General features: G+C 44.1%; 1 protein-coding gene across 3 annotated transcripts in view; it reads left to right on the top strand.

Moving 5' to 3' along the window:
* Nucleotides 1-22,350, top strand: part of LOC119518918 (H-2 class I histocompatibility antigen, Q10 alpha chain-like) — a 51,161-nt gene extending 28,811 nt beyond the window's left edge. Inside the window, exons 2-8 of one of the 3 annotated variants that reach the window (XM_037816361.1) lie at nucleotides 997-1,104; nucleotides 15,692-15,952; nucleotides 17,775-18,050; nucleotides 20,701-20,979; nucleotides 21,090-21,191; nucleotides 21,586-21,618; nucleotides 21,957-22,350. In XM_037816361.1, the coding sequence (XP_037672289.1) occupies nucleotides 997-1,104; nucleotides 15,692-15,952; nucleotides 17,775-18,050; nucleotides 20,701-20,979; nucleotides 21,090-21,191; nucleotides 21,586-21,618; nucleotides 21,957-22,021 (1,124 nt within the window). In that variant the 3' untranslated portion in view covers nucleotides 22,022-22,350. Of the gene's footprint in view, nucleotides 1-996; nucleotides 1,105-15,629; nucleotides 15,953-17,774; nucleotides 18,051-20,700; nucleotides 20,980-21,089; nucleotides 21,192-21,585; nucleotides 21,619-21,956 lie in introns of all 3 variants that reach the window. The other 2 variants (XM_037816362.1, XM_037816363.1) reach the window with 2 other exon arrangements.
* Nucleotides 22,351-22,717: the final 367 nt, after the last annotated feature.

Genomic DNA, 22,717 nt, shown 5'->3' with positions numbered 1-22,717 from the left:
ATGCAACTTTTCCTGGGACACCTTGACTCTCTAGCCTGTAACCTTCCCTCCTCAACCCACCCTACCTGCCTAGTAATTCTAAGCAGGTGAGGTTTCCACCAGGTTTCAACTTACTAGGCCCCTCACCCCTAGCTTCCTCCTCACACCAGTGTGTTACCCAGAGCCTGCTACCTCCCTAACCCTCAAGTTACCCCCTGCTTGCCTTATTGCACTTGCTTGTTAATTGTCTTCCCTGCCATGCCTTGGGTCCTGTCAGTCCCTGTGTCCCTATGCAGCCTCCACCTAGCTCAATGCCTGGAGTACAGTGGGTGCATAACAGATATTTGTCAAATGAAAAACATTGCAAGTGGAGGGGTTTGGGCCAGGCATGCAAGTTTGGGTGGTCGTAGCACACAGCCGACCGTTGACACCACAAGATCAGGAGAGTGGCATTGCCAGGCAGGGCTTGGAAGGTGTAGGTTCTCCACCTGGCAGCACCTAAGTATCACCTGGGAGTTTTCAACATGTGCCAGGACCTGCCCCAGACCAACTCAGTCCCTGTCATTAGCAGGATTCTCAAAGCTCCTGGATGACTCAGGGAGCAGCCAGAGCAGAAAACCATTGGCGGGGTGGTGGGCAGCTGGCCGGGTAGTCAGGATGGCTTGAGATCAAAGCTTGGCTTTCCTTCTCTGTGAGTGGGGATCATCAGTGCCTACCTCACAGGATTGCAGGGAAGGCTGCATGAATTAACACATGTAAAGCACTAGAGCAATGCCTGGTACAGCAGAAGCACCTAAATCACTGATTGAATTAAAAAGCAGGGCCCAGAACTCGCATCTGTTGGCTTTACATCTGCATACAGTGGAAGTTTCCAATCACTCATGAGGAAATACCTCTGTATCTCTCTTCCCCTTTGAAAGTATCTCCCACTGTCATTTTTTACCATCCCTCCCCACAGCAGTCAGCAGTATATGCCATGAGATTCATCCTTACCTCTCCCTTGTAAACCCCATGCAGAGAGTCCCTGGGGGCTGCCCATTGTGGATGATGATGCAGCATCCATGGCAAAGGAGCTGATTGCACAACTGGCCAGCCTGAAGTTAGAATTCAAGCCATGGCCTGGAGGTAAGAACCCCTCCTACCTTGCCTGTCAGAGAAGGATAGGAATGGGGGGTGATAGGAGCCTCCAGCATGCAGGGAGGGGCCTTAGTAGTCTGGAACCTAGGTGGACTGTCATGGGGTGGGGGCTTGAGCTTTGCCTTTAGAGGGCTGGCCCCCTCACTCAGGCAACTTGCCCATCCTCTTGACCTCTCACCCCTCTCTGTCTCTCTCTTCCCCTTCCCCACCACCCCCTTCAGAATTAGAAGGAGCAGACTAAAGAGAACAGTGATGCCTGTGAGTTATTCCTCCAGGCCTATATTTGTTCCCCTTAGTCCTCTCATTTTATAGTGTTCATTGTGGCATGGAGCAGTTCAAGTCATTGCCCTCTCTGTTACAGATGAGGAAATCAAGGTCTGGCACTGTTAAATAAGTGCCTCAAGGATGCACAGCTAGAGGGTGGCCTTACCACCTGGATTGTGGGCAGGGGTCAGATGCAAATTAGTCTCTTGGGGGGAGGGGCCAGGACTGAACACATGATCACATAGCTCATTGGCCAGGGAGGGACAGAGGGTTTGCTGATGACACACAGGCTCTGAGGCAGCAATGGGCATGTGGCAGTCCCTTAGGCAATGTCACAGCAGGAGCAAATTCCTCAGAGACATGGACTACATATCTCCCTGACACTGACCCCTTCTGTCACCCCATCAGCCTGGCAGTGGTGGCCTCCAAAGCCAGGGAAGGTGACCTGATGATTCTCCCTTGGTGTCCCTTGCACCAGGCATGATCCCTCCTGGGTCAGGTGGACAGCAAGGGGTAATCTTGGCCAAGCCCAGACCCCCCTTCCTTGGGCAAAAGTGGGGGAATGTGGGCAGCACCTGTGTAACACCACCCCCACCCCCATGGAGAGCAGACTGTGCTTCCAGGGTTTTATCTGGCAGTTGGTGCAGACAGCAGTGAGGTTTTAAGGAAGGAGAGAGGCAGGATCTTCATTGGGTATGTGGGAATGGGACCTAGAAGTCAGCTGGGTGAGGAGTAAACACTCATGAGCTTGTCCTCAAAGCACATCCCTGATACCTGGATGGGCATAAGATGACAAGATGTAGCTCATGGTTGGAAGCAGTCTAGGGAACCAGAGCCCTCCAGGCAGGGAGGGTGAGGCCAGAGGCTCTATCCAGGCCATTTTGGATAGAAACCCTGGACACTATCAAAGATTCAGTTTCTTCTACTGCTATACACTGATTCATGCCACCTTTCTTTTTTCTCTGCTTTTTGGCCTACATTATTGCTGTCGCCTCCAAATACCCCAAGCATACTCTGGCTTCAGGACCTTTGTACTTTCTGCTCCCTCTACAGGCCTAGAAAACTCTTCCACCTGGGCTCCTTCAGGTCTTGATTCAAATATCTCATTTTGAGGGGTGGTCTTCCCTGACCACTCTTACCTAAAATTTCAACCATCCCATTCTGGTTTGGTAATTCTGCCATCATGCAAAATACCAGAAATGGGTTGGCTTTTATAAAGGGGGTTTATTTGGTTAATAATTTACAGTTCTATGGCCATAAAAGTGTCCAAACTAAGGCATCAACAAGAGGATAGCTTCACTGAAGAATGGCCAATGGTATCTGGAACACCTCTGTCAGTTAGGAAGGTATGAAGTTGGCACCTGCTCTGGGGTTCTGGTTTCAAAATGGCTTTTCCAAAAATGTCTCTGGGATTGTCTATCTTAGCTTCTCCAGAGCAAACTCTGGCCTAGCATCTTCAAAGCAGCTCCCAAGTGTCTCTCCAAAAGTCTCTCTCAGCTGCAACACTGAACTCCTGTCTGTGCTCTTACAGGGCTCCAGTGATTTAATTACAACCAACACTGAATGGGCAGGGTAACACCTACATGGAAATAACCTAATCAAAAGTATTACCTGCAGTTGGATGAGTCACATCTCCATGGAAACACTCATTCAAGACATCACACCCTAATCAGAAAGTTTAATAAATCTGCCACCACAAGATTGCATTAAAGAATATGGTTTTGGGGGGGAACATAATATACCCAAACCAGCAGAAACCCCTCCCATATCATTTTATATTGCCCAGCTTTATTTTTTTTTTTTTGCTTTAACCCTTAATTGCTGTCCAAGCTAATCATATGCTTCACTTATTTATCTCACTTATCCTACATTGATGTAAGCCTCCTGAGAGTAGGGATTTCAGGATGTTCTGCTTATCACAGCATGCTCAGGGCCTAAGAGTGTATGAGATAGATAGTAGGTGCTTAGAAAATACTTGCTGAATGTGTGTGGAAGGGAGAGAGGGTGGGATAGGGGAGTCAGGTCACCTCTGAGCGTATGGTCTAGGCTGCCTGCTCAGGCAGGGAATGCCAAGGCTGAGCCAGCTTAAACCATGGCCAGAGTGGTGCCTGGGGAGGGCAGATTCTGGGGAGATGCTTTCAGAAAGGGGGTGCTCCTGTAACCCTAGCCATGTGGTTTCATCCAGAAGTGTGTTTACTAAAAGGTGCGGTGAACCAGAGGCCTCCTGGAGGAGCCACTGAGTGTCAGGGACTTGAGGGTCTCAGTGTGTATTTTGGCCCTGCCTTTTGTGACTTATGTGAGCTTGGCAGGCAACACTGTCTCTCTATGGCTCAGTTTCCACATTTATCATAGATGGACAACAATACCTACCTCTTAAAGTTGTTACAAGGAGGAACTGAGCCAATGTTTGGTGAAGTGCTCAGAACAGGGCCCAGCACATAAGTGCTTTAGAAGTGGTTGATCGGGGGGTGGTGGTGGTGGATTGTTTTTTATTCTTTTTTAAATTGTATTGTTTTTAATGCAATTTTATTGAGATATATTCGTACAGCATATAATCCATCTAAAGTATACAACCAATGGCTCACAATATCATCATATAGTTGTACATTTATTGCCATAATCAATTTTAGAATATTTTCATTTGTCCAAAATAAAGAAAAAATAAAAATAAAAAAGGACACATAAAACATCCCATACCCCATACCCCCACTATTATTTATGTACCTTTTGTCTTTATTTTATTACTCATTTGTCCATACACTGGATGCAAGGAGTATCAGTCCCAAGGTTTTCACAATCATACAATCATATGATAAAAGTTATGTCATTGTACAATCATCAATCAAATCTACTGCCTTCTGGAAGATGGCCAAGTAGGTGAAGCAGAATGGGCTTCTGCTCCATGAAAATAACTAGAAAGGGGCTGGAGGACACTAGGGACCACAGTTTTGGGCTGTGACTGGCCATAGAGGGTCCCCCACAGTACATGGAGGGGGGACCAACAAAACCAGAGGAGAGATGGTGTCTGGGGGGATGTGGTGAGTTTGTGTTCCCTTTGGACTGCCTCTCAGTCAGCAGCAGCAAAACCACTGCCAGGCAAGGGAGTGAGCAGCAGCTCTCCACTCCCACGAACCCACCCTGACAGTTTGCTGGGGGGTGATCTTCCACAGTCAGATAGTGGAAGCACACAAAGAGCAACTGGGAAAAAATTAAAAAAATTGAAATGGATCTCAGAGAAATGACAGACACCATAAAGTGAATGACTTTAAGACTTTTTGGCCCAGAAGCAGAAGAGAAGGGTAAAGGGCTAGGAAGAATGTTTCAAGACATAGTTGAGGAAAACTTCCCAAACCTTCTCAATGACAAAAATATGCAAATCAAAGATGTCCGGTGAACTCCACATGGAATAAATCCGAATAAACCTACTCTGAGATTGATTAGATTGTCAAATGCTGAAGAGGAGAAACTTGTGAAAGCAGCAGGAGAGAAGTGATTCACCACATACAAGGGAAACAACGTAAGACTAAGTACTGACTACTCAGCAGGCACCATGGAGGCAAGAAGGCAGTGGTATGACATACTTAAGATTCTGAAAGAGAAAAATTGCCAGCCAAGAATTTTTTATCCAGCAAAGCTCTCCTTCAAAATTGAAGGAGAGTTTAAAATTTTCACAGACAAAAATGCTGAGAGAATTTGTTAAGAAGAGATGTGCCCTGCAAAAATACTAAGGGGAGCTCTACTAGCTGAGGAAAAAAGAAAGGAGAGAGAGGTCTGGAGAAGAGCACAGAACTGAAGAGTTATTAGTAAGAGTAACTTAAAAGGGAAAAAAGAGAAGGGAAAAACAGATCTAACAACTAAAACCAAAGGATAAGATGGCTGGTTCAGGACCTCCCTTCACAGTGATAACTTTGAATAAGAATGGATTAAACTCTGTATTTAAAAGATACAGACTGGTACAATGGATTAAAAAATATGACCCACTGATATGCTGTTTACAAGAGACTCAGACCCTGTGACACAAAGACACTGAAAGGGAGAGGATGGAAAAGAATATTCTGCACAAACTGCAATCAAATGAAACTGCAGTAGCTATACTAATATTGGGCAAAATAGACTTTAAAAGCAAAGATGTCATAAGAGACAAAGGACACTATATGGTAATAAAAGGGATAATTCATCAAGAAGAAATAACAATTATAAATGTTTATGCACCCAGTGAAGGAGCTCCAAAGTACATGAGAGAAACACTGGCTAAACTGAAGGGAGCGATAAATAAGTCTAAAACAATAGTGAGAGATTTCAATACACCACTCTCTTTTATAGATAGAACAACCAGACAAAGGACAAATAAGAAAATTGAGAACATTGACAACATGATAAATGAATTAGACTTAACAGATACATAGAGAGCATTACATCCCAAATAACCAGGATATACATTCTTCTCTAGTGCTCATGGAACATTCTCCAGGATAGATCATATTCTGGGGCATAATGCAAGCCTCAATAAATTTAGAAAGATTGAAATTATTCAAAGCACATTCTCTGACCACAATGGAATGCAACTAGAAGTCAACAACCACCAAAGAACCAGATGTTTCACAAACATATGGAGGTTAAAAAACACACTCCTAAACAACCAGTGGGTCAAAGAAGAAATTGCAAGAGAAACTGGTAAATATCCAGAGATGAATGAAAAAAAGAACACAACATATCAAAACCTGTGGGATATGGTGAAGGCAGTGCTGAAAGGGAAATTTATAGCTCTAAATGCATGTATCAAAAAGCAAGACAGAGCAAAACTAAAGACCTAAATGAACAACTGAAGAGGCTAGAGAATGACCAGCAAAGTATCCCTAAAGCAAGTAGATGAAAAGAAATAAGAAATATTAAAGAAGAAATAAACAAGCTGGAAAACAAAAAATAAGAGAGAATACATAAAACCAAAAGTTGCTTCTTTCAGAAGATCAACAAGATTGACAGACCCTTAGCTATACTGACAAAATAAAAAGAGAGATCAAAATAAACAGAATCAGAAATGAGAAGGGGAAAATTGCTACAGATTCCAAAGAAATAAAAAAGAATCCTAAGAGGATACTATGAAAAGCTGTATGCCAACAAGCTAGACAATTTAGAGGAAATGGACAATTTCCTGGAAACACATGAACAAAACTAGACTGACCCAGGAAGAATTAGAAGACCTCACCAAACCAATCCCAAGCAAAGACATCCATTCAGTCATCAAAAATATGCCTATAAATAAAAGCCCAGGGCCAGATGGCTTCACAGGGGAATTTTACTAAATTTTCCTAAAAGGATTGACATGATGCCCATTCAAACTCTTTCAAAAAAATTAAAAAAAGCAACAGTACCTAACTCATTTTATGAAGCTAATATCACTCTGATACCAAGACCAGGAAAACTGTAGGCCAATCTCCTTAATGAATATGGTTGCAAAAATTCTAAACAAAATACTTGCAAATTGAATCCAAAGGCAAATTAAAATAATTTTACACCACAACCAAGTGGGGTTCATTCCTGCATGCAAGGGTGGTTCAATATAAGAAAATCAATTAATGTAAATCAACACATTAGTAAATCAAGAGGGAAAAATCCAATGATCATCTCAATAGATGCTGGAAAAGCGCCTGACAAAATTCAACATCACCTTTTGACAAAAACACTTCAAAAGGTAGGAAGTGAAGAAACCTTCCTCAATATGATAAAGGGCATATATGAAAAACCCACAGACAACATAGTACGCAACGGTGAGAGGCTGAAAGACTTCCCTTAAGATTGGAAAGGAGACAAGGATGCCACTATCACCTCTATTATTCAACATTGTGCTAGAATTTCTAAACAGAGAAATTCATCATGATAAAAATATAAAAGTATCCAAATTGGAAAGGAAGAGGTAAAACTGCCATTATTTGCAGATGATATGATCTTATATTTGAAAAATACTGAGAATTAGACCTCAGAGCTACTTGAGCTAATAAACAAATTCAGCAGAGTTGCAGGATATAAGATTAATGCACATAAGTCCATAAGGTTCCTATACACTAGTAATGACCTAACTGAAGAGGCAATCAAAAAAAATTCCATTCACAAGAGCAACCAAAAAAATCATGTACCTAGGAATAAACTTAGCCAAGGACATATAGGATCTCTACAGAGAAAATTACAAAACTTTACTAAAAGAAATAAAAAAGGACTTGGAAAAGTGGAAAATTATGCCATGCTCAAGGACAGGAAGACTAAACATTGTTAAGATGTCAGTTCTACCCAAAATGATATACAGTTTCAATGCAATTCCACTCAAATTTCCAACAACCTATGTTTCAGACTTGGGAAAACTAGCTATCAAATTTATTTGGAAGGGAAAGGGGACTCAAATTGCCAAAAACCTCCTATAGAAAGAAGAATGAAGTGGGAGGACTTAAACGTTCAGACTTTGAAGCCTACTATAAAGCTACAGTGGTCAAAACAGCATGGTATTGGCATAAAGATAGACATATTGATCAATTTAATTGAATTTCAGAGTTCAGAAATAGACCAACAGATATACAGTCAACTGATTTTTGATAAGGCCGCCAAATCCATTGATATGGGACAGCAGTCTTTTCAACAAATGGAGCTGGGAGAACTGGCTAGTCATAACCAAAAGAATGATAGAGGACCCCCACCTCATTCCCTATATAAAAATTATCTCAAAGTGGATCAAAGACCTCAATATAAGAGACAGTGCCATAAAACTCCTAGGAGATAATGTACGGAAACATCTTCAAGACCTAGTATTAGGAGATAGCTTCTTAGACCTTACTCCCAAAGCACAATGAAAGAAAAAATAGGTTAACTGGACCTCCTCAAAATCAAACGCTTCTGTACCTCAAAGGAGTTTGCCAAAGATGTGAAGGCAGCCAACATAATGGGAGAAAATATTTGGAAACCATGTATCTGATAAGAGACTGGTAACTTGCCTTTATAAAGAAATCCTGCAACTCAATGACAATAGTACAAACAGCCCAATTATAAAATGGGCAAAAGATATGAAAAGACAGTTCTCTGAAGAGGAAATGCAAGTGGCTAAAAAACACATAAAAAATGCTCACTTTCACTAGCTATTGGGGAAATACAAATCAAGACCACAATGAGATATCACCTCACACCAATTAGAATGGCTGCCATTAAACAAATAGGAAACTACAAATGCTGGAGAGGATGTGGAGAAATTGCACCCTTGTTCATTGCTGGTGGGACTGTGTAAAGGTACAGCCACTCTGGAAGATAGTTTGGCAGTTTCTTAGAAAACTAGATATTGAATTACCCTATGATCCAGCAATTCCACTTCTTGGTATATACCCAGAAAGAACATTTGAAAGCAGTGACATGAACAGATATTTGTACACTGATGTTCATAGCAGCATTGCTCACAATTGCCAAGAGATGGAAACAATCTAAGTGTCCTTCACAGACAAGTGGTTAAACAATATGTGGTGTGTAGATATGATGGAATACTATGTAGCAGTAAGAAGAAACAGGGTCCTGAATCATATGGCAACATGGGTGAACCTTGAAGGTATAACACTGAGTGAAATAAGTCAGACACAAAAGGAGATATATTTTATGTCACCACTTCTGTGAACTATCAGAACAATGTAAAATCAATGTCTTATAATATAGAATATTAGGGACCTAGTGATGGACAGGAGCTAGTGAGAGGGAATGATAATATAATATGTTCAGATATGTTAATGATGGTGAATTCAAAGGTATGGTAATGGATGGGGTGATGATTGTTAATGGGATTATAAGTATCAGATCTGTACTGAAGGTGAATAGGATTGAAAGGGGTTGTTTAAAGGCATGTTCCCCACAGATCAGCAGCCCAATTATAGACAGGTCCTTGCATGATATATTTCTAAGTTATGACACTAGAACAGAGAGTTAACAGCAGGGTATATGGGAAAATTCTACATATTGCATACTAGGGACTATAATTAATAGGAATGCCATACTATTATTACACAAATACTAGGGACAAATAATTAAGGGCTGACAAGAGCTATGAGATGTTTTGGGTCCTGAGAATTATTTAAAATGGAGAGTGTTGAGGATATACAACTAAATGATGATAATGGGAGATATGGATGGATTATTGTGGACATAACATATGCTGTGTGAACTTAGGAAGCCCCTACTTTATAAGTCAAGCACTGATAATGAGGCTTGCTCAGGTAAAACTTATGGTTGTAAAGGGGAGGCTAAAACCCCCTGCAATTATGCATAGGAGTCACCTTCAGAGAACTTCTTTTGTTATTCAAATGTGGATTTTCTCTATTTAAGCCTAACTGCAAATTGATTCATCACCCTCTCTCTGACATGTGACAGGACAACAAGATGAATGAGCCTTCCTGGCAATATGGGACATGGATTCCAGGAATGAACCTGACTCCGGCATTGAGGGATTCAGAATATCTTTTGACCAAAAGGGGGAAAATAAAGGCAACAAAATAAGTTTTTTGTGGCTAAGAGAATTCAAATAGAGTCAAGAGTCTGTCCTGGAGGTTACTTCTATGCAAGCTTCACCTAGATATGCCAAATGACCACAATATGATAAGCCCAATCAATGGCAGTCACAAAAACCTTAAAGAATACCCAGATCCCTATCTGAGACTCTATAAAAGTTTCACTCTCCAAGTTTATTCCTCAGAAATTAAATCCCTTAGAGTGCTGCAGTGCCAGCTAAGTCCCAAAACCCAGAGGCAATAGCCTCTTCAAGAACATCAACTAGATGTGCCCCCTTTGCTTATAAAGTTGACACCCCTTTTCAACATGAAAGTTTAGGGTGGTCACTGTCTAGGCATCCCTGAAGATTGGGAAAGTGATTAAAATAGAGGAAGGGGTAGCAACAGACAAGATGGAATTTAACAAAGGATGATGAATACTGAATCTTTATATAATTTTATTTTTCTTAGTTGTTAGGGTATTAGAGTAGCTAGAAGGAAAGAATTGAAATGTGGAACTATAACACATAGCATTCTTTGAAATTTGCAATTAGAAAGATATACCTTTTGTATATATGTTATATTTCACAATAAGGGAATAACTGAAACTATGGTACTATAACTCATGACTACTATTGGAATTCCCTATATAACAACTTATTAAAGCATGCTTTGAAAGATATTACGTTTTTGTATATACGTTATATTTCCTAATAAGGAAATACCTGAAACTGTGGATCTGTAACCTACAATATTCTTTGAAATCTGCACTCTACTTGTTAAAGTCATTTGGAAAGTTATCACTTGTATGTACATATAATATATTAGACAATAAAATGATTAAAAAAGAATCAAGTCTACCAGCTTACAGTTCAAAAGAGTCTGGTATTCTAGCTATTCTAATACACTAGAAACTAAAAAGGAATATCTATATAATGCATAAGAATAACCTCCAGAGTGACCTCTTGACACTTTAAAATTTTTTAGCCACTGAAACTTCATTTTGTTTCATTTCTCTTCCCCCTTTTGGTCAAGAAGGCTTTCTCAAGCCCATGGTGCCAGGGCCAGGCTCATCACTGGGAATCACACCCCATGTTGCCAGGGAGATTTACACCCCTGGGAATCATGTCCCACATGGGGGAGAGGGTAGTGAGTTTATCTGCACAGTTGGCTTAGAGAGAGTGGCCACATTTGAACAACAAAGAAGTTCTTTGGGGGTGATTCTTAGGCACAATTATAAGTAGACAGACTCCTTTGCAGTAATAAGCTATATAAGGGCAAGCCCAAAGTTTGAGGGTTTAACTTATTATATTGGAAGTCCCTAATGCTTGCAAGAATATCAGGAATTCCCCTCAAAGTGTTCTGTAAATTTTAAAAATACTAAGTTGCCAGACATCCCCATGTTTAAACAAAAATATCTTGTCATTAAATCAGCTAGAATGAAACATAAATAATAAGTAGATCCTGCCCATACTATTACAAAACAACCAGTTGATGTGCATTGCTATCTTCCTCACCATTCCCAACCTTAGAATTACTTGCTCTTTCCCACCTTTCGCACACCAGGGGAAAAGCATGTCAGCACCTTTGCTGCCTCTCCTTGCCCTTGTGGCAGGAGCACCAAGCTCTCCTGCACCCTCAGTCTGCATCCCTCAGGCCCCTGCCTCGGCTTGGAGACTCTAGACTTGCCACAGCTTTCAGAGCCTTCATCCCAGTTCATACCTCCCCAGGAATGCTCTTCCCTTCAACCATGACCCTCAGTGCTCATGGGTTTGAATGGGTGAGCAATTAAATAGCAATTTAATACTATGTATACTGGCTTCTTAGTGCTGCTGTAACAAATTACCCCAAATGTGATGTCTTTAAAACACACATTTATTCCCTTACAATTTTAGAGGTCAGAAGTCCAAATGCTTTCGTGTGGACAAAGTCAGGGTGTCAGCAGGGTTTTGCTCCCTCCCAAGGCTCCAGGGGTAAATCTGTTTCCTTCCTTTTCCACCTTCTAGAGCTTCATTCCTTGCATTTCTTGACTGATAGCCACTTCCTGCCACCTCAAAGCCAACAGCATCACATCTTCAAATCTCCCGCTGCTCCATCCTCACATTGCCTTCTCCTACAGGCAGACTGCTACTGTCTCTAATCAAATCTCCCTCTGCCTCCATCTTGTGTGGGCACTGTGAGGACATTTTGCACCAGCCCAGACAATCCAGGATAATCTCCTCATTTCAGGATCCTTAACCTAATCAAACCTGCAGTCTCTATTACCACATGTTTTAGTTTCCTGGGCTGCTCAAGCAAAACCATGCAAAGGGAGGGCTTAAACAATGGGAATTTAATGGCTCATGGTTCTGAGGTTAGGAAAGAAAATCCAAATCAAGGCATCATGAAGACAATTCTTTCTCCCCAAAATCTGTGGTGTTCTGGGGCTGGCTGCTGGTGATCCTTGGTCCTGGGCTCCTCTGTCACATGGCAATGTGTATGGCAGACCCTCCTGGCCTCTCCCTTCTCTTCCAGGTTCCACCAAATTTCAGCTTCTCCTATTTGTGGCTTTCTCTCTGTTTCTGAATTTCATTCCATTTATGAAGGACCCAAGTAATAGGATTAAGACCCATCCTGATTCAGGTGGGCCCCATCTTAACTGAAGTAACCTTATGAAAAGATCCTGCTTACAATGGGTTCACACCCACAGGAGTGGATTAAGTTTAAGAACATGTTCACTTTATCACATAAGATAACATGCCCAAGTTTCAGGGATATCTTTGGGGGCATTATTTAGCCCACCACATTGCTTCCTCAGCCACATGAAGGGAGACAGGACAGGAAATCATCCCCACCAAGCCAGGAGACCCAGCAGCTACCCAAGAAGAGTCTTTTTTTGTCCTCCCTCCCAGAGCTTCTTCAGAAAAGAAGCTGCAGCCTGAGTTCTCCCCAGTGTCTTATCCCGTACTTGTCATGGTGGCCCAAGATCTGTGTGCCAGTTCATGGTTCCCAGCCCAGGAGTGTTCCTGAACAGTGCAGTCACAGTGCCTTACCCTGACCTTGACTCTGTGGCTTCCAAGGAAATGGTACTGTGAGAGACAGACTCCAGTCCTTGCCTTCCCTCAAACATGCCTTCATGTTGACCTCTCTCATCCCCTACAGTAGGTTTCTCTAGATGTGAGGAAATAGCTCCTCTTTTCCTCAGCTTAGAAAAGCCAACTGGCACTGGGGCGGGGGGGGTGGTGTGTGAATCCAGGATCCCTTCTTTCTAGAGCCTGACTTTAGGTGCTACACTCAACCTCCACTGGGCCTTGGCACCCTCATCTGTAAAACGGAGTTGATCTCACCAAACTCTTAGGTACACTGGAAGGGTCAACTGAGATGGTCAATGGAAAGCAGTTAGGGCAGTGCAGGACACTTAAGGGTCACTCAAAAATGGCAGCTATTGTTATTGTCACTGACATTTGTGCTCTTGTTGTTTATCAGATTCAACAAATGCCATAAACAGGTATTGAGTGCCCACTCTGTGCCAATCATGATGTGAAGCCCTGGAGAGTTAGCAACGGCACAGTCAGATGTGTTGCCCACCCCAATGAAACTGTCTTTTCTGGGAATACAGGACACTGTTGAGAAACATTTGAGGGACGTTAGAGTGAAATCAGGAAGGCTTTCTTGAGGAAGGGACCCCTGAGCTGCAAATCCAAGGATGAGGAGAAATTGGCCAAGAGAGGAGAGGGAAGGGAGTGCTTGGGGAAGAAGGAACCACAGGTGCCAAGGTCCAGAGGCCAGGGCCTGACAGAGGGCCTGGCAGAGATTAGTGTGGTGAGAAAATGACAGGGAAGTGACAAACAGAGAGCTGCAAGCTGTGTCCAACTCATGTCTTTCACATTTGAATATTCAAACATCGTGCACCAACTTTGTGTTGCACACTGTTCTGAATCCTAGAGAAACATAAGAGAAAAAAAGTGTTCAGAAATCCCTGCCCTGGGGAAGCTGCCATTTCAGGGGGAGAGACAGACTATTAATAAGATAAGCAAGTAAAATGCATCATCTAAAGGAGATGGTATATATGCTCTGGAGAAAAATAATTCAGGTATGGAAGTTGGGGAGTATTTGGGGGTAAATATTTAATAGAGTAGGCAAGGAAGGCAAGACTAAGCAAAAACTGTTTACAGATGAGATGAGGAAGCCAGCCATGGACATCTCTCAGAAAAGTGTTATATATGCATTATATATATGTGAATGTAGTTAAAAGAGGAAATTTTAGGCCATATAGATATTAATAGAATAAAAATGAAATGATTAGACTTAGGACTGTAGAACACAGGGAACCCTATTGTAAATAATGGACTATAGTTATTAGTATAATTATAAAAATGTTCTTTCATGAATTATAACAAATGTACCACACTAAACTGTCACTCTTAACCAATCACTCTGCCTCAGAGTTTCTCAGTGTCCTTGTCAACTGATTGTTCAATTCATTACTGTACTCCAGTGTGTCCCTCAGTTGCATTTATAAATCTGGAGAAGGGGGCCCTAAAATACTTCCAACATGATGATTTAGAGGTATAGTTTTACATGTATACACCCTCCTCAAATGCTCTCATTCAAAATTACCCCACACTGGAGGTGTGCTGCACAAAAGGCCCAGCATTTTTTATTACAACTTGAGTCAGGACCGACTGCTAAATAGGTTTCCTTTCTGGGACCAAGTCAAGTGGATGAGTTAAGGCCTCTGGGGGCCTGGTAGAGAATGAGCTCCAGGCAGAATATAGACTCAAAGAAAAAAGAGATGGTGTTTCAGTTTGCTAAAGATGCCAGAATGCAATATACCAGAAATAGGTTTGTTTTTAACAATGGGTATTTATTGTTACAAGTTTGCTGTTCTAAGGCAAAGAAAATATCCAAATTAAGACATCGACAAGAGGATATCTTCTCTGAAGAAAGGCTGCTAGCATCTGGAGTTCCTCTGTCAGAGAGCAAAGCACACGGTGATGTCTGCTGGTCCTTTGCTCCTAGGCTTCATTGCTTTCCACTCCTGGTTCCAATGACTTTCTTTCTGATTGTCTGTGGGTTTTCAGCATCTCCAGGGCATTTCTCTCTAAGCCCTCTCCAAAATACCTCTGCCTTTTATCTTTTCATAACAGACTCCAGTAAAGGATTAATACCCACCCTGAATGGGCTGGGTCACATCTCCATTGAAACAACCTAATCAAGAGGTCCCACCCACAATTGGTCTGTACCCACAGGGATGGATTAAAAGAACATGGCCTTTTCTGGGATACATAAAGCTCAAAACCAGCAGAGACAGATTATCAAACACTGCTATGGGATGGTTTATGGGAGTGGGAAGGAGTCAGCAATGGAAATCAAGACACCACCAGCTTGGCAGCAATGGTTTAAGCTAAAAATGATGACTGAGCTCTATTGGGCATCTTTGTGGAATTAATACTTTTACATAAATTAAGCTTCAAAACAACCCCCAAAATTTATCACATTGTTTTTAACCACAAGATGGGAAATCAGATGCTCACATTATTACAGGTAAACTTAAAGTCTGTGTAAGTGGGCCCTGATGAGGGTAGGAGGGAGTTTCTAGGAATGAAGTCCGTGAGCCTTAGTGCATAAAGTCTGGCCTGTGTTTTATTGACTGATTGGATTGATTGAGTATTCATTTATTTAGACAATTTGGATGTCCTTAAATATTTTTTTAACCAAATGCCTAGTTCTGCGTCTTTCGGACCCCGCACTCCCTCCCAGGTCACAACAGTTCCTGGTGCAGATCCTGATGGAGCCTGAGAGCAACTCCCGTGTTTCCACAGGGACCCATTCTCTCCACTACCACTACCTGACTCTGTCAGAACCAGGCTCAGCCCTCCCTGACTTTCTGGCTGTGGGCTATGTGGATGACCAGCCCTTCATCCAGTATGACAGTCGCCTGGGCAGGGCCAAGCCCCAGGCCCTATGGGTGGCACCTGTAGAGGCCCAGTACTGGGAGACGGAGACCCAGAAGCAGAGGGGCTGGGAGAAGGTGCAGCAGGTGGAGATTTGGACTATGATGAGATACCACAACCGGAGCAGCGGTATGTCAATGGGGAGCTCTCTGTGGGGTGCAGTGAAGCTGCCACCCTTCCCCACATCCTACTTCTTTGACCCCTGCTGTATACTGATGTCCAGGCAGCCCCATGTCTGTCCAGTGGGGCGGGGGAGCTGATCAGCTCTTGCACACTTCTGATGTACCACTTTTCCAGGATCTTTCCACAACAACCAAGCACAGGAGACAGAGGCCTTCAAAATTGATTCTGGGTCAAGCCATCCTGCAAGCCAGCATGGGGGCCCACAATGCCTTCCCCTCTACTACTTGGGGTTCTAGACCTCAGCAGACTGGGGGATCCTTTTCCCTGCCTCATTCCTCAATTCCCCAAATACTTCAAAACACACCCAGTGCCAGGCCCTCAAGTGCCATCCATGCCATGTGATGGAAGAGTGACCCAATGGTCTAGGCAAACAACTTGAGGTAGGAGAGAGAACCTGGGTGAGAAGTGAGGCAGATGCAAGTGGAGACCTTTACTCAGCCACAGGGAGATGGGACATTTCTCTCAGCCTGGCTTCCCCATCTCTAAAGCAGGCATGGAAGCCAGCCTGTTCTCACAGCACACTCTGAGTGTTAGTTCAACCTCCTGCTCTGTACCCAGACACCCAAATAAGCACCCTAAAAGCCACAGGTCCCCAGAGGCCTGCAAAGTATAGATGTAAAGAAGGGAGACTGAGAAGGGCTGTGTGGCAGGGGATGTATCTGCTCTGACCTGGCAGCACAGCTGTCCTGGGTCTGGGCTCAGTGGAACCAGCCCAGTATGAGCATGACTGACCCCCAAGTGGCCAGTGTAACTGCCAGGCTCATCTGGCTTCACATTTTAACATCTCTGAAATTGAAGCATGTCTTACTATTACCATTGAAGGCATCTCACATCCATAAATAGCAGAGTCCCTTCCTTCTTGGCAGCACATAAAAATAATGTGTCTTATCACAATGAAATCAGTTGTTCTTCCTCCATGAGGAATCTGGGGTTCACAGAGGCCCACCAAGCTTCTCCGTCCTGGCTGCACATGAGAATTTCCTGGGGAGCAATTAAAGAAAATACTAATGCCCTGCTCCCTCCCCTCCCCTTTGGGAGCCCCTGTAACCCAAAAATTAAGATTTAAAAACAAAATTATGATGACTGAACATTACATAGATGCCTTTTTGTTACTTTCTAGTATATTGTAGAATAGCCAAAAAGAAATACTTGAAATTATTGAAACCCTCTGAACTGCAAATTGTAAAAACTTCATGACTGGCCATGCTTGTACCCCCTTATCCTGTTTTACAACTTCAGAGTCTTATCACTAAGACAACCTCCCGGTGTTAATGAAGGAACTAACTAGTCAGCCCAGAACTAACCTCTGACTACAGTATTTATACCGGTTATTGTAATGGTTATTCTAGCTTAGCTCTAGATTAGCTCTGCTCCTTTACATTTGTAAATTGTAGTTGTTTATACTTCTTATTGTAATGGTAACAATGCCATCTCCCTTTATTTGAATCCATAAAAATCATAAATTCCTTAGACTTGGGGGAGACAGGTTTTAAACCCATAGGCTGTATCTGTTCTCCTTGCTTTGAGTTGCAATAAACTCTTTCTCTCTTTAAAGCAGTAAACTCTCTCCCTTTGAAACCCCAGTGTAATAGATTGGCTGTTATGTGCATTGGGCAGAGAACCCCATTTTTGAGCTGCATCACCCCCATCCTCTCCTCTGTCAGCCCTCAGCTCTCTGCCCAGGTGGGGGGTGGTCTTCTCTCCAGAGGTCAGGAACTCTGCATTTGTGGCCCTTGCATGCTACAGCCTTCTTGCTCGGCATGTCCAGGCTTGCACAGTATACAGCGCTCATTCGGCTGTGAGATCCAGGAGGACGGCAGCACCAGCATCTTCTGGCAGTTTGGCTTTGATGGGCAGGACCACCTGTCACTAGACCTGGAGACACTGAGCTGGGTGTCAGCTGAGCCTGCAGCCATACAAACCAAGCCCTGGTTGGAGAGGGAGCGTTGCTATGCTGAGTATGACAAAGCCTACTTGGAGGGCCTCTGCCTCACCTCCCTGCACAGATACCTGCAGTTGGGTGGCCAGAATCTCACCCGCCAAGGTAAGGACCCAGCCCCTGGGATTCCAAGAAGTGGCCACCCCTGACATTAGTGAAGCCAACCCACTTTACAAAGGGCATGGAGGATAGGCGCTTGTCCTCCTCTCTCAGACAAGCCCACCAAGGCCTTAATGGCTGACAGCAGAGCAGGACAAAGCATGGACCTCTGGTCCTCACTCCAGTGTCCTATGCCTGACGTGAGTTCTGGAGTCTCGTCTGCCCCACAGGGTGGTCTTGGGTAATTAACCCCCTAACTCTGGGCCTCCCTTTCTTCATCTGTAGAAAAAGTGGGTTAAATCAGGTAGCTCAGGGGTCTTTTTATTAATTGTGAAATATTGACATATATACAGAAAATTGATAACCTTAAAAGTATGATTTGACAAATAGCAAATTTCAAAGAATGTTATAGGTTACAGTTCCACAATTTCAGTTATTTCCTTATTGTGAAATATAACATATACACAGAAATGTGATAACTTTCAAAGTACAATTTAACAAGGAGCTATAGAGCAAATTTTGAAGCATGTTTTATGTTACAGTTCCACCACATCAGTTATTTCCTTCTAGTGATTCTAGTTCCCTAGAAAATAAAAAACAATATTTATATAAAGATTCAGTATTCATAATCCTTTGTAAAATCCTATCTTGTCTGTTGCTACCCCTCCCTTTTATTTGATCACTGTCTCATTCTTCAAGGGTATCTGGGCAGTGAGCACCCTAATTTGTTCATATTGAAAAGGGGTGTTGACATTATGGAGAAGTGCATGGATCTGGTTGATATTCTTGAAGAGGCTGTTGCCTCTGGGTTTGGGGACTTATCTGGCATAGGAACTATCTGGAGGATTTGTTTTGGAAAAGTAAATTTAGTGAGTGAAACTTTTATAAAGTCTCAGATAGGGACCTAGATATTTGGGACTACTCTTAGTAAGAGTTTGGCATACTGTGGCCATTTGGCCTGTCTAGCTGGAGCTTGCATAAGGGTAACCTCCAGGATAGCCTCTTGACTCTATTTGAAATCTCTTAGCCACTGAAATGTTATTTTGTTACCTTTCTTTCCCCGCTTTTGGTCAAAAAGGCATTCTTAATCCCTCAATGTCAGGGTCAGGCTAATCCCTGGAAGTCGTGTCCCACATCACCAGGGAGATTCACTCCCCTGGAAGTCATGTCACATGTAGGGGTGGAGGGTAATTTGCAGAGTTGGGTTTAGAGAAAGAGAGAGGCCACATCTGATCGAAAAAGGAGGTTCTCTGGAGGTGACTCAGGAGGTCTTTTTGTAGCCAGCTGGTCAGAAGTGTGGGTGGTCCAGGAAGCCCCAGGCAGTCCCATGGGGATGGAGAACTTGGCTTAACTTCTGGTAGAGCCAGAATTGCATTGTAGTTGATGTCAGAAGTTATTGTAGGGTTCTAACAACCTTCAATAATGGACCCCTGGCTCCAGTGGATAGTGTCCCCCAACAGTCTCAGAAACACTAAGGCTGATGGCAACTGAGACCCTTCATCCCTCTGCCTCCAGACACCCTCCTTATGCTAAACATGTTCCACAGGCCCCAGGCTGGTGTGTTCTCGACTTTTCCTGACCCCAGCAACTGGGCCTGGAGATACAGGAGGCATCACAGCTCTGAGACACAAGGGCTGGGACAGACAGTGCAGGAGGTTGGTGCATGGGGGTGCTGAGTAGTGGAGGTCTTGCAGGGCTACAGAGGTCATGGAGACTGTCTGGGGAAGTGGGACTTTCAGAGCAGCCAGCACCTTGTAGATGGTTGTTGATTTGAGTGGGTGTGATGTGAACTGACTGTGATAATAGGGAAGACATTCTTTGAGGGGATGACAGGGTAAATAAAGCCAGGAGGAGATGGCCTGATCATGAGAGGAGGGTATAATGGGTCAGAGCTTAGACACTGGAGCCCAGCCCTCCAGATCCAGAAATGGCTTCATGACTTGCTGGCTGTGTGGTCTTGGGCTAACTTGCCCTCACTGTGCCTGCCTCCCCAAAGCATCCTATTAGTGTGTGTTAAATGAGTGTTGAACTTGGTGTTAGGTGTTGTTCTTAGTCCTTTACCTGCATTATCTCATTGTATCCTCTGAACAACCCTGAGAAGAAGGAGCTATTAATCCCCATTAAGCCTTCGAAGATGGGGGGACTAAGGTGCCTGCCTTGGGTCACACACCTGGAATGAGGTTGAGCTGGGCTTCAAACCGAGGCTCTCTGGCTCCTAACCCAATACTTCTAAAAACCCAAATCTATGGTGAGGGAAGGATCATCATTTTTGTCTTCATTTAGCAAATATTTATTAGGCACCTACTGTGTACAGGAAATCATGAGGAAAAATGTAAAGTCTTTGAGGAACCTCCAGGGTCTCTATAGGAGGAAGGGGTGGGTATGTCCATACAGGACCCAACAGCCCAACCAGGACACACCTTGGGATTAGGAGTGGGAGGTCACATCTACATGAGAATTCCCAGGACAGGCCCCCTTTAGCACAATTGGTGATGGGTCAATTATACCTCAAATAGTTTAGTGCATCCCTGGAGAGAGAACCTGTCTCCATGTCCTCCCTTTCCTCCACCCCTGGAAGAAGGCAGAGGAGCAGGGGTAAAGACATGGGGGTGGGCAGAAAGCAGTTCTCACCAGACTTCCTCTTCTCTCCCTGCAGAGCCACCTAAGGTACAAGTGACAAAGCACCTGGCCCAGGATGGGTGTGCCATACTGAGGTGTTGGGCCCTGGGCTTCTACCCAAAGGACATAACACTGAGCTGGTGGCTAGGTGGGGAAGAGCTGACTCTAGAGACTGAGCAGGTGGAGACACGGCCCAGCGGTGATGGCACCTACCAGACATGGGTAGCTGTGCATGTGTGCAAGGGTGTGGCAGAAACCCAGTACACTTGCCATGTGCAGCACCCCAGCCTGAACAGCACACTCACTGTGGCCTGGGGTGAGGAGTTGGGGTTTGGCTGGAGTGGGGAGAAAAGGGGCAGGGAAGGGCCCCAGGACACCTGGAGACAGTTCCATGATATGGGGGACATGCCTCTTTTCATCTCTTAGAACCATCTTCTTGTTGTGGACCCAAAGATGTGATTATCATCACCAGTTTCTTTGTTGCCTTATTGGTGGCTGGCATTCTGTTTTGGAAAACATGGCTTCGAGGTCAGTGGAGAAGAAATGAAGGGGTGGGAGGCCATCTTGCCTAGTCTGCTTGGGATGTCTATAGAGAGGAATGCTGAGCTCCCCATCCCTTTGTCCAGAACTGTTCCCCACCTGCAGATCAGCAGCTACTGCCAAGGCCCTGCCTCCTGCTCCCACCACCCTGTCACATTCATAGAAGTCCCCAGCCCAAGGACACCCACTCCACAGCCACACACCTCCCTGTGGGCCATGCAGATCCTACAGACATGGGAAATCCACTGGGTCTGACCTTGGAAAGGGCCCACAGTGGTGGGTCAGGGGGAGGTGGGGGTCTGGGAGCTACCTCACCTCATTTCTTTCCACTTCTGCCTACCACCCACCTAGTCTTTGGTTTTGTGTTCTTTTTTTCTCACAGCCAAGAATAAGACATCTTACAAGCAAGCCCCAGGTGATTGTGTGATGGGATTAGCTGGGGGGGAGGGACTCCAAGGGTGAGAGGTGATCCCAATCATGGCTGAGATGCCTTAGAAGCAAAGATGGGGTGGACATGGGTGGGGGGAGGGGGTGATTTCCTTGGCTGTAGCCCTGGTCTCAGCTCTCTGCCCCCTCCCAGTATACTGGACCATTCTTGACAGGAGCCAGGGATTCCAGGCACAGATAGGGGTGGAATAGTGAACCCTGAATGTGTGGGCAGGGGGTTGGGGAGTGCTCTGGGGAGCCTCCACCCTGGGTTTGGGGGAGGGTCTCAGAGAAGGCCAGCATCACCTCCCACCTTCCTCCTTGCAGGTGGAGAAGACCTCCATAAATCCCAAGGGCCAGTGACAGAAGGGGCTGCCCAGCATATCTGCTGATGGATGTTCACTGCTACAAGACCAAGGAGGGGTTTTGTGGGGTGTTTGAGGAGCTGGGGTTCCCTGTACTGACTGGCTGACAACTGTCACTTGACCATTAAGTACCTATGCCTTTCAAAACCTTAGCTCTCCTCTCTCCCATTAGCCTTGTCCTGAAGTCCTTTTTAAAAAATCCAATTGCTTCCTCTTCAGTAGATTGGGGTGTGTTTCAGTTTGCTAAAGCTGCCAGAATGAAATATACCAGAAATGGATTTGCTTTTACAATGGAGATTTATTGGTTTACAAATTTACAGTTCTAAGGCCATGAAAATGTCCAAATTAATAGATCAACAGGACAGTACCTTCTCTGAAGAAAGGCTGCTGGCATCTGGTGTTCCTCTTTCTCACTGTTAGCATCTGCTGGTCCTTCCCCCAAGTTCCATTGCTTTCAGCTTCTGATTCCAGTGGCTTCCTCTCTGAGCATCTGTGGGTCCTCTGTTAGATTCTCCGGGGCATTTCTCTCTAAGCTCTCTCTAAATGTCTCTACCTTTTATCCTGTCATAAAGGACTCTAGTAAAGGATTAAGGCTGACCTGGAATGGGGTGTGTCACATCTCAATTGAAACAACCTCATCAAAGTTCCCACCCACAACAGGTCTGCACCCATAAGAATGGATTAAAAGGACATGACCTTTTCTGGGGAACATAAGCCTCAAAC

The sequence above is a fragment of the Choloepus didactylus genome, chromosome 22 (genome assembly GCF_015220235.1).
Source record: "Choloepus didactylus isolate mChoDid1 chromosome 22, mChoDid1.pri, whole genome shotgun sequence".
NCBI lineage: Eukaryota > Metazoa > Chordata > Mammalia > Pilosa > Megalonychidae > Choloepus > Choloepus didactylus.
This window is presented reverse-complemented; position numbering and strand designations above follow the sequence as displayed.